The sequence below is a fragment of the Leptonotus elevatus genome, chromosome 9 (genome assembly GCF_054856555.1).
Source record: "Leptonotus elevatus isolate MCC_2025b chromosome 9, RoL_Lele_1.0, whole genome shotgun sequence".
Lineage (NCBI taxonomy): Eukaryota > Metazoa > Chordata > Actinopteri > Syngnathiformes > Syngnathidae > Leptonotus > Leptonotus elevatus.
Genome location: NC_141247.1, coordinates 19,576,609 through 19,589,125, shown reverse-complemented (window position 1 = coordinate 19,589,125; position 12,517 = coordinate 19,576,609). Strand labels below are relative to the sequence as shown.

General features: G+C 41.3%; 1 protein-coding gene across 4 annotated transcripts in view; it reads left to right on the top strand.

Annotated features, from left to right (window-relative positions):
- Positions 1 to 12,517, top strand: part of LOC147168693 (glutamate receptor 3-like) — a 98,443-nt gene that overhangs the window by 66,785 nt on the left and 19,141 nt on the right. For all 4 annotated transcript variants that reach the window (XR_015095945.1, XM_086084611.1, XM_086084610.1 and 1 more), the window contains exons 7-12: positions 888 to 1,055; positions 1,434 to 1,538; positions 4,908 to 5,012; positions 8,179 to 8,385; positions 10,432 to 10,805; positions 11,599 to 11,797. Coding sequence is in view for 3 of the 4 variants with exons in the window: in XM_086084611.1 (XP_085940737.1) it covers positions 888 to 1,055; positions 1,434 to 1,538; positions 4,908 to 5,012; positions 8,179 to 8,385; positions 10,432 to 10,805; positions 11,599 to 11,797 (1,158 nt within the window). In the remaining variant the exon portion in view is untranslated. The remainder of the gene's footprint in view (positions 1 to 887; positions 1,056 to 1,433; positions 1,539 to 4,907; positions 5,013 to 8,178; positions 8,386 to 10,431; positions 10,806 to 11,598; positions 11,798 to 12,517) is intronic.

Below are 12,517 nucleotides of genomic sequence, written 5' to 3'. Positions count from 1 at the left end.
TATCGTAGCTCCAATTTACATCTAATTAAACAATGCGCAAGAAAGAAATGGATTTTGAATGGCATTTAATTAGATTTTGTCAAGCAGCGGTGGTCCAAAAAAAAAAAAAACAAGTTGCCCACGTCGCTAGTGAAAAGGTCAGGCTATGTTAAAGGGGACGTGCACAGGGAATAAGATCCCGTATTGATGCGCTAGCTTTGTGCAAATTATGCACTCAAAGTTTTGAAAGCGATTCTGACCACATGGCTAGAAGTTCTAATCAAATCTGTCTGATTAGATTGCTGAGATAAATGCATTTATGGAGTATTCATGAAGCTTCAGATTACTCAAAGATATTTTATTCTGTCCCCAGATTCTTATTCAGATTCATGAGCAACTGAGTAATCAGACTTTTGCTTTAGAATGACACTTCAATAGGATGAAAGGAAAGTGGGGGTCAAACCAGCAACCTTTTAGTTCCATTAACTGCATCGGTAGTCTTAACTTAAAAAAAAAGAAGAAGAAAAAATGGCAAAGACACACTCTAAAAACAGTTTGGTCAAAAGTAACCCAATTATGGGTAAAAAATGGACCGATCCACTTTCTGGGTTGTTTTATACAAAATTACACCATTTTTGGACCCAAGTCTAGGATTTGACCAATATTTATGAGTTCTTTTATAAAAGACCCATTTCTTGACTCATAGTTGGGTCATTAGACCCAAGGAGAGGACTGGTCCATTTTTTACCCATAGTTGGGTTATTTTTGACCCAACAGTTTTTATAGTGTAGAATGTGAAGAGGAATGAATCCCTTTGCCGGTGGACCCCCCCGCCAAAACAAAATTCAAAATCAGTAATTCAAGCTTGCCCTGTTTCCGCCTGTTTTTTTTTTCTTCTTCCATTATAGTATACTTCAGCGCTGACACACGATGCCATCCTGGTGATAGCAGAGGCCTTCCGGTACCTGCGGCGCCAACGCGTGGACGTCTCTCGCCGCGGCAGCGCCGGAGACTGCCTTGCCAATCCCGCTGTTCCTTGGAGCCAAGGCATCGATATCGAGAGAGCTCTCAAAACGGTAGGGGAGGAGGAGGAGCAGGAGGAGGAGGAGGAGGAGGAGGAGGAGGAGGAGGAGGAGGAGGAGGATGGCGGGTGAGAGGGGCGAAAAAGACCGGAAGAAGCGACGCAGAGATAGCGAAGGAGAATCAGATAAAGATGGAAAGTGACAGAGAGAAGAGAAGCGAGCGAGCATGGAGCCGTCCTGCCTCCAGATATCTCTGCGCAGAGCTCACTCAAATTCAGACCCTCATTACCATAAAACGACATCTTTTATTAAAATGAATCCAGTTCATCATTTGATTAACAGACTGTGCACACTCCAGTAGCTCCAAGGACATGAGAAGTCTAATACCAGCTATATATGCAAAGTGATCTGTGTGCGTGTGTCACATGGCAGGTCAAAGTGAAGGGGATGACTGGCAACATCCAGTTTGACAACTATGGCCGTCGAACCAACTACACCATAGATGTGTATGAGATGAAAATCGGCGGGCCGAGGAAGGTAAGAAAAAGGCCTTCATCATTCCAAATAAGCTGATGTGATTTTTTTTTCTCATTATCGACATTATTTATGGACATTTAAGAAAAACAAAAATGTACAGTCAAATATTAAACGCCATGATCGGCTAAAAAGAAAAACAAAGGAAAGTAATGCAGAGTTACTAAAGTGCTAACTTTGCTAGCCTGCTTGCAATTCTTCCAAGGATTTTGTGCCAAAACAAAGCATTTCATTTGAATTTATGCTAAGTATCAGAAATTTGAATGAAAACAATCAGAGAGGGAGCCGTGTGATAGTGTGGATTAGCGGCTAGGTAGAGCTGGGTGTCATTCGCTAAGCAATGAAAAAGGATTTTGAATTCACAGTATATATAGCCAAGCGGAAGTTAGTAGATTACGAAATGGCTCAACAACTTAACGTTGAGGAACATCACTAGTAACGAAGTTGGGGTTTTAAGCCTCTTATATATATTTTTTTTCTTGGACTAAAATGCTCGATTTGATGAGGTTGACAAACTATGATAAAAACTAACAAGTGTGATCGAAACTGGACTCAAAACTGAGACTAAATTTTAAAATGGCGGATAAAATTAAGAGTGAATTGACTGCGCCTCTGCTGGTTACAGTCAAATACTGCACTCAATTTTGATGATTTTTTAAACAATAAATGAATCAATTCATTGGTTAATATTTTTAAATAATTTATTTATTCAATGCTAAGGGCTCTCGGTGTCATACGTACAGCAGCATTTTCCCGTTGTCCACCTCTATCGGACAGCTACTCTGCTGCGATTAAAAGGCGCACAAATCGCACACAGCCTGTGATCAGCCTGCTAAAAGTGTCCCATCATGAAAGATGAAAGAGTATTCCCGTGGAATCGTGCAGGTATGATTTCTGGCCCTCTCCTGACAGTAATGACCATTCAAATAACCAATTACTGTTAAAAAAAAAAAAAAAGATCTGACAATTTCTCTGGCTCGCCTTTAAAATGGTCATTCCCAGCCTTGCATTCACATTATAACATGTAATGACCTCTGGCTTTATTTCATAACCTCACCCAGTTCCAAGAGACAGCTGGGATTTTCTCGTGAGTGTGATCGGCTCCGATATGGCACATGATTACACCGCCGGCCTTTGAGGCCTATAAAACTCACACTTCAATTAGCATCACGCTACCCTTACAGCTAAAAAGGCAGCCGAGAGTGGGGATTTGGTGGGGGTTACGAGAGGGTGGGGGGGGGGCGAGGGGGGTCACAGGGTGAATATGAGGCAGCAAGCGAGGGCACAGAAGACAAGCTGGGCAACAGTTTGTCAGGAGTGGGAGGCCAAGTCAGCCCAGCGGCAGTGAGAGAAGGAGGCCTGCAAGCTGCGACTGTCACGAGTGATGTATGGGGCTGATATGTGTCCCAGCCACTCAGGGTGAAATCAGGACTTTTGCCTCTGGAGCAGCGCTCCATGACACGACTCTCATTCCGCGGCTCTCATCCCACCAGCTTACAGACAGGAAGGGATAAACAATTTGCGGTTTGTGGAAACAACTACGATACGTTCTCAACAGCCCCGGCAAAACTTTGCCGCATTCTAACGCCTCCACTCAGCGTGTGAAATGTTTTTCTCCTTCTTTTTAACACCTGCCTGGCCCAAATATTTAAAGATCTGACGGGTGGGGGGTGGGGGGGGAATGGAGGCCAGATGCGAATGTGAAAATCGGAGCCAGCAACAGTTAGAACACTGGCAGCAACATATGCAAGGCGTTTCATCGTGAGCCAGAGGAGCCATTATTTCAGATGGGCAAACAAACACTTGACATTGGTGTGAGTTAAGCATCTGTACGGCAGAATGCAGAGGAACTGCCGCGGTGGGGCCTCACAGAAGAAACCGTAGAGCCACTGGAATTATATGCTCAATTATTAAGCATGTATGCAGTTCACAGGCCTGAATATCAATTATTTACCATAAAACCTGGGAGGCTGAAAGTGGTAGGAATTTCAGTTGTCTGCCATATTCTCATCTCCTGCTGAAAAAGACATTCAACTGCAATATTAGATTTAAAAAAACAACAACAACAACAACAAAGAAACATGGAAGAATTTAAAAATTAATGACGCATTTTTATGTATGTGATAAATAGTCACATCACTGCACCGCTCACATTTTAGCATTCATCTCATTTGTTTCTATTATGCTACAGTATTATAATGCACACTTGTGGGAAATGCATTGTTTCAAAGAGCTCGGCACGAAGGTCATTACGGCCTAAACCAGGCGTTGGTTCTGCTTTTTCTGTCAAAGGCAACATTTACATTTTTCTCAAGTCCTCCGAGGACCATACGAAGTTCATGATTATAGATTTAGATCGTATGGAAGCATATTTGTTGCGGTTTCAAGTTATTATGCACTATGCAATTTTTTTAGGTGGAACATAAACAATTTTTGGGATGTCTTTAGACCCCACATATAATATAATTACCAAATAATACCTCCAAAATTAAGTTGTTTTAAAAAACACTAAAGTCATGTTTTAATTAAAACACAGTTAAATGCAAATGCGAGATCACAGATGATTATTTTCAGTTTCCCTAGGGATGTTCAAGACTACATTTTTTCAGACTGATGCCAGTACGAGTACTCAACACTTGAATAGTCACCAATACCAAGTACCGATACCACTAGTAATTTTGATATATACATTTACTTATTATTTTAAAGAAAGACCTACAACTTATATTAGAATTATAGCATTTTTCCTTAAAATTGCATTTCACGAGTACCGAATACCGATACCTTGAAATAAGGCTGGGTATCGGCCTGATACCATTACGGGATATCTGTAATGACCCCTCCCTAATTTTCACCTACACTTATTTTAGACCATTGTCAATTTTGATATTAAAAGTTACTGTAGATTTCAAGCGCTACTGGACTTTTCATCACGACATGTCAAAATCTCCCCACAAATGTGGTTTCTGTACATTGCCGTTGTTTTCACGTTTACATTAACGACCCTTACCCTGGTTAGTTCAAATCTATAAATGTGGTAATAATGATTCCTGCTCTGAACCAGCTGTACAGTATTCACACTTTTTATCCATTTGGATACATTTTAATTAGAGATGGGCGAGTACCGATTCCAGGTATCGGTATCGGGCCAATACTTGGCCTTATTTCAAGGTATCACTACTGCACTTCATAGTGGTTTCGAACATCCCTAATATATATATATATATATATATATATATATATATATACATACATAGTATAATGGTAGTCCCATCATTCAAAAGTGTCTTCCTTCATTTTCAGGTTGGGATATTAGCCAAGTTGTAGTCATTTGTAACTGCAGCAGCACTAACCAACATTCTCTCTTCACAGATCGGGTACTGGAACGAGTTCACACGCTTTGTAAATATAATGGACCCGCAGGTCACCAACGACTCCTCAGTGGAAAACCGAACGATTGTGGTCACTACTATTATGGTACACTTTCCAAATTGTTTGAAATGTTTCACGTATTCTGCCACTCAAGGTCATGGTGTCGATTGCCAACGAGTGATACATTCTGTCCTGGGCGGGTAGAACCACATCTTTTTTGTGTTGCTTTCCATCCACTCACTACATGTTGAAACAGTCGACCCGTGACGGGGGTGGGGGGGGGAGTGTTTCAACTGTATCCGTGTGGGTGTCAAAGCATTTTGATTTTCCATACTTCAGTGGCCTGTCGTAGCAGTGACATCACAATAATGGTATCAATAATAATGGTTGACTCCATCAGTTACATACGTAAGTAGACCTGTCTGTCCTCATCAAGTAAATGTTCAATGACACTTGGGATCGACTGGCCGAAGGAATGACTCGAGGATGATCAAGACGTGTTTTTTTTTCCAAGCTGGTAAAAGCTAAATAATAGGAAGTTGTGGTATTTTCCCTTGTTATTATTTCCCTTCTATTGCTCCTTCCATTTGTTCTGTGTTGAACTTCCATTTGGTAATTATGTAATTATGAAGTAAGTCATTACTACGCAGTCAATTCTGTAGAGTAAATTTGACTCGAGAGTAAATTTAGAGTGGGACCAAATAGACTTAGTTTTAGAGTAGGCTAAGATTTACACTTGGAAGAGAGTAAAATAAAGACTTAAAGAGAAAAAAAAAAGAAGTCACCCACGGGTTGAGGAACGAACTCACGACCTTGAGTTTGTGAGACTGCCACACTATAACCTGAACTATACCCCTCCTATTGTTAGCCAAGAAAGTAAATACGTCCTTTTTGGTCTCTTGTAGTTAGAAAGATTCCAGCTGACACAAGCAATATACTAACAACTACAAAGCAGGAGCTGCGTGGCTCATGGAGTAGATTGGCTGTCTCCCAAGCTGAAGGTTGTGAGTTCGTTCCTTCACCCTTGAGTGACTTTTATTTTTTTTCTTCAATTCTTTACTCTCTTCCAATTGTAAATAATTACTCTAAAACTAAGTCTATTTGGTCCCACCCTAAATAGAGTCAAATTTACTCTACAGAATTTACTGTGTGCTGTTTCTTACCTCCAAGAGGAGACCAAAAACGAATGTTTTTGCTCTTGGAGTTCGGAAGATTCCAGCTGACACGAACGATATACTTAAACACAGCAGGAGCTGCGTGGCTCAGGGAGTAGATCGGCTGTCAACCGGAGCTGAAGGTTTTGAGTTCGTTCCTCAACCCTTTTATATTTGTTTTCAATTCTCTATGTACTCTCTTGCAAGTGTAAATATTACTCTAAAACGGAGTCTATTTGGTCCCACTCTAAATAGAGTCAAATTCACTCTGCAGAATTTACTGTGTAAGATATAAAAACTGGCGAAAAATGGATAGAAATGAAAATCACATATTTAAAATCAAGCACACCACTCAGTAGCAGGAAGACTTGCAGTTAACTGGGGGAAAGGCTTGACGGATTCCGAGGTGAGGGGATGTGTTCAGCACTGAACAAACAAACCATCGCTTTCCCACTTGCACTCTAATTGCGTGCGGCTGTAATGACGATGCCCGCTCTCCTGAGCAGCCACTATTGTTTGTTAATGATGATGTGCTCGGGAAGAGAAAAGATAAGCTGCACCAGCATTTTGAGAGGGAGATGAAAACCGAGCACGCTCCTGCTCCAATTCCTTCATACAGGGAGTGGTTTTCCTTTCTTTTTCTTTTTTTTCGTAAAGCTACAGCTTTTTTCTTTTCTTTTTTACTTTTGTATTGATTTTTCTCTTTCCCTCTTTTTTTTTTTGGAATGGAACAGCCTTTATAATTATGCACTAGTGCAAATGAGCTTGAATATGTTGAAATAAGATTGGGCACTCTGATCTCTCTCCTGTCACTAGCATTTACTTGTGAAACCCATCCCCATTCCCATCCTCACCCACAACTGTGCTGACCTTGCCTATCCAATGACTCCCCAGCCCTTTATGCCTCTCTGTACTCCCCCACCGTTCACAGTAAGGGCCATTTACACAACATTGGTTTTAACGCTAAACAGTAAAAAGTTAAACCCACGCAAATGCTGACATGCTGAGACTGAAAAGACCAGATACAGTTTCTTTACAAATCAACATTGCCATGTTTTGAGATATTTCAGTGATTTTTTTTTTCCAAGGCTGTGTGAGAAAGGGATCTTTTGGACACCATATATCAAGAACCAAAAGTAAAAACTCTTCTGATGTTGTGTAAACGCACCCGTTTTCCACCAAATGATACCATTTGTTTAGGTCTGCTGTGATACGTCTCGTATCTTGAAACACTTATCAGGGTCACATTTCAATTGAGATGAGATGTGAGATGACAAGGTGTAAGCTGCCTTAGCTATGTAAATAGTATATTGAATAGTCGTGAATAATGATGAAAACTTAGCTATATTCTAATGCTAAGTCTAATGCTAATTACTGCAAAATGGAAACAGATACAAATGTACTTTTTTTTATAGCAAAAGAACAGAATATTCTGTGGATCTTGCAAAATCAGTCAAAATCCAGTAAAACAGCCAGGAGCGAAGGGAGTTGCTTCAGTGAAAATGGCTGGGAATGAATGAGTTAAAATAGCTGTTGATTAATTTGATAATCAATTACGTGCCGATTTTGACACCTCTACATCCTATCATAACAAACTAGAATGCAGCGCAAAACAGGAAACAAAATTTTCTTCAAGCATGCGACGACAACTGTTGTACCAACATAGCAATACTGAAAAGTGGGATAGCTCAGGTCAGACATTTTGTGATCCTTTTGCAATAAAATGCAGTATCAGTTGGTGGAAACGGTTAAAGTATGTTCTCCCTTCCTTCACTCCTTAAGATTCCACACAGTTGCACCCTTGGGCTCAAATTGGGTTGGGCGCATTGGGCTTGGTGTATGCTGGCTTCCACGTCTTGGTAATCGCAGCGTGTGCACGACTCCACGACGCCATCACGCTGCTGTTATCGGAGCATTTATGTGCATTCGCAATGCATCACCTCTTTCTGCATGACTGCATGGAAATGGATATAGCAACTAGTCTAGTATGTAGTACGTTAAATCTGTGCGTGAGTGTGAGTGCACAGGCTCAAACGAGTGCATGCTTGTATCATGCTGTGTATTTAACTGATTGTGTGCCAAGCGGTGAGTAAACCAGTGTGTGTTTGAACCTACAGGAAGCTCCTTATGTGATGTACAAGAAAAATTCTATGCATCTGGAGGGGAATGACAGATATGAAGGCTACTGCGTCGATTTAGCATCTGAGATTGCCAAACATGTTGGAATTAAGTACAAACTGTCTATAGTAATGGATGGGAAGTATGGAGCCCGAGACCCCGAGACCAAGGCATGGAACGGGATGGTGGGTGAACTGGTCTATGGGGTGAGTACTGGGAGTTTTCACTGATTACATGACAGTTTGCAAGGAACTTCAACATGAGAGGAGATCTCATTTTTCTGTCTTAAGCTTATCACCAACAACTCATCGGCTATTGCCCGCTACAAAGTCGTAATGCCGTCCGCGGTGCTCAGCCTTGAGGGGATTTTGTCCACCGCAGTCTCAAGCATGGGAGGGTTGGTGATCATCTTGAGACGGAGAAAATGAAATCATTTCTTAGTGCTGTTCACTGCAATTATTCGGTCTTGCTTAGCCTACAAATCTCCCTTTCTTGCAGGCGAAAGCAAGGTAAGTACATGAAAACAATGAGTCCATATGGCAACCGCTGTGTAATCACTTCAATGAGAGATGGATTGTGTCCCTTTGAAGTGACTGTGTAATTGTGTTCAGTGTTTGATGTGTATGATGAATATGCCACATTGTAAATTCACAGCTGACAAAATCAACAGTTAAATGGCGGCTCGCGGTTAGAGACAACAAGATCCATATGTGTTGTACTCTATAAAGGTTGAGGCTCGCACATTAGCAAAGGGTCACGCCATGTTTCAAGTCTTGACGGAGCTCGGGCTCTTGCAACACCAACGCTACCTTGAACGTCTGTCTGCGAGCCATTGTAAAAGTTGAATTGAAGCCGAATACAAAACGCACAAAGGGTTTAGCTTCCTCATCTGTTCAATTTCCCAACCGTCAGCCTGCTCGATTGCATGGTTCGATGTGCGGCGGCCTCCAAATTATCTCTCAAATGGGGAAACTCCTCCTCCCGCTGGAAGCCAAAAATAAATCTTTCACAACACCATCAAGTCTTTACCAGCCCATAATTTTACAGCAGGTGGGCCGAGACTAATAGTTGTGTACATTTTGACCTTTTGACCGTTAAATTAATTAGATTTTAGTTGTCTTTTAAAGGTTAGGCCTGAGGCTGCTATTGCTTTGTTTCCCCGGCCATTGATTGAGGGCTGCTTACGCCTGCACAAGGATTAAATGGTTATAGCCCTTCACAAAGGTGTGTTGACAGGGGGAAGAAAACAATGGTATTTATTGGGTCTATTTGTGCTCCTCCGCAGTTGACCTTGTAAACATTTTCAGTATGCCACAAGCTAACGTTTTGTCAATTTCCAAAGTAAAAATCTGCTCTAGGACTAAACAGACTATAAAAAGGTGCTTTTTCTACTTAGAAATGGTGTCAAATAAAAGGAAAGCTACTTTAGAATTTAGATGATGTCGTAAGACTCACCATTTTTATTTGTAACTGAAAACAAATCATTAAAACTGTTGCCGTTAAAATAATAACTAGCATTTTACGCCTACTGCTTATATACTGATGTATTTCAGTATTGGTAACTCCTATTCCCAAAATTCTATTCTAAATTAGGTCACCATACCAGCCATTTTTAGTTTAAGTATTAGCAGCATTAGCTATGTGCGTTGGTTTGTTTCAATATGGTAAGCGTTAACGGTAAGGTAGCTTCTATAGGTTATACCACTGATCAAATGTGCTCAGAGACATTAGCAAAACTCTTAGAATGTCAAGTTAGCATGATTCCAATGTCACTAGACTAAAAACATTTTTCCATTACAAACGAAGGTTTCTAAAAACTCCGGCCAAAGTGAAGATTTGCGTATTTCTCCGGCACCGCGGTTGCGTGTGTCCGTCGGTAAACGAAGTTTTACGTCGTCCTCTACTCACGTCACTCAATCACGTACCTCAAATTGTTAAATAAAAAGGTGCTGTGGATTCGCTTCCCCACAGGGGAGACCATGTTTGTATGTGTGTGTGGTGAGTAAGAAAAAAAGTTTGCCATATTTTTTTTAACTTTCAAATTCATAGGCCATGTTAAAGTATTGTTTTCCAGTGTGTTTTGCAGCGTGCCTCAAGATGTCTGTTCTTTCTTCAGTTTTTTTATTTGGTAAATGATTTAAATGACATCTCTCCTTTACTTACAAGTTTTCAGCTGCAGCGATTCATATGTACACACATGACATTCTATGCAGGTCATAACTAATGGTTACTGTGCATGTTCCTGTTTCCAGAGAGCAGATATAGCTGTTGCGCCTCTCACCATTACTCTGGTTCGAGAGGAAGTGATAGACTTTTCCAAGCCATTTATGAGTTTGGGCATCTCCATTATGATAAAGAAGCCTCAAAAGTCCAAGCCTGGCGTTTTCTCCTTCCTGGACCCACTGGCCTATGAGATCTGGATGTGTATAGTGTTTGCCTACATTGGGGTGAGCGTGGTTCTGTTCCTGGTCAGTCGGTTCAGTCCTTATGAGTGGAACCTTGAGGACCAGGACGAGACCAAAGACCTTCAGATGCCCCCTGATCCTCCCAATGACTTTGGGATCTTCAATTCTCTCTGGTTCTCTTTGGGCGCCTTCATGCAGCAGGGCTGTGATATCTCCCCAAGGTGGGTCAGTGGATCAAAAGATCAAATTAAAGGTTGAGTAATGATGGGATGTGTACAGATGCCAGGCATCTTTGTTACTTTTTGTATTCCTTAGGTGGCAGTTCATTTAAGCTAAACCCAAATCACTGGGAGGGTTCAAATGTACAGTATGAAAATGATTAACCAACCTTTAACCAAGGTACAATGACTAAGTTTACATGCAGGCAATAAAATAACCCTTTTAAAACTTTTGCAAGGCCACGTAAACACGCGCAATAACACAAATATGCTCTTATTTGGGTTTTAAAAACCTGAATAAGACCCCTGGGTTACTCCTTTTCATAAATGTGCCTATATACACTTCCGGTAAATACAAGTATACAATTCCGTGCTTCTGGTGTGTAACCCACCGTTAAATACTCAAGACGTTGTCAACAAACATGAGAACCACACTTCTGGAGCAAGGAGGAAGCCGGCTACTTTATTTAGCGTGGTGAGTGACTTAAATATGCCTTTTATTGAACGTATAAAGTAAGTTAAAAGCAGAAATGACGTTATTTTATGTAATTACGTTGTCCGCGCGTCACGGTCCGAACAGGTTATTCCAATTGAGCACAAATGAGCATGTAAACGGGAGTAACTCTTTCCGCCACGCATGTAAACGTGTTACCTCGATTGTTTTCAGAAACCGGAATTCTGATCTAAACCCGAATATTGACTGCATGTGAAATGTAGTCAATATGGACATGATCGTCCGCATGTGTTGTTAAATAATTTCTCTCTGTTTTCCATAACACGGACAACCTGCTGCTAGGTCTCTCTCAGGCCGTATAGTCGGTGGTGTGTGGTGGTTCTTCACCCTCATCATCATCTCATCCTACACAGCCAACCTGGCTGCCTTCTTGACAGTGGAAAGGATGGTCTCTCCTATAGAGAGCGCTGAAGATCTGGCAAAGCAGACAGAGATAGCATATGGCACTCTGGACTCAGGTTCCACAAAAGAGTTTTTCAGGGTGAGTAGTTCTTTTGCTACTTCTCAGACAAAGCACCTTGTTACGTTGCACGTCAGGGCTTGTTGAATCATAAAAACACTTGTGTGTGGAAGGCCATTGATAAAGTGCTTTTTCAGCTTTTCCAAGTGCAGAAATCTTGACCCGCACAGGAGGCATGCTGACAGAGAAGCTGTTCTCGAACTCTTTTGACATGAAATGTGAAATTTATGCGGCACTACTGCAGTGTGCAACCTTGAGGTACCGGGGCTGTCAGCAGAACGTGTGATAACAACATCGAAGACTCTGAGGTGATAAAAGCAGGAGGCTAATCAAGAGCCTACATCAGACTCAAACTCGGAGGGGTCAGCTCGTGAAATATAATTAGTTAGCTGCCCATGGCTGGCAAATTGGACATGATGAAGAAGAATTCTGGAGGTCAGCTGCCTGAAGAAGCCTTCAGATGGGATGGGCAATATGTGCATCGGCTAAATGGACCAGAAGGGCAATTAAGTTAACAAAAACCTGAATCTACATTAGCCTCTCAAAGCAGACCACATGATCACTAAGCAATGGCTCTTGCAGCAGTTCTTTTTTTCAAGTTTCTGCTGTTGACAGCAACATCCCTTCAAACATCTTTTGAATTAGGAGCGATGAAAAGAGAGGTAGTAATGAAACAGCCTTCTGACTGCTCAAAAGAAAATATTCCTTTTTTTCTCACATAAAGGACAACTTACTTTTGTG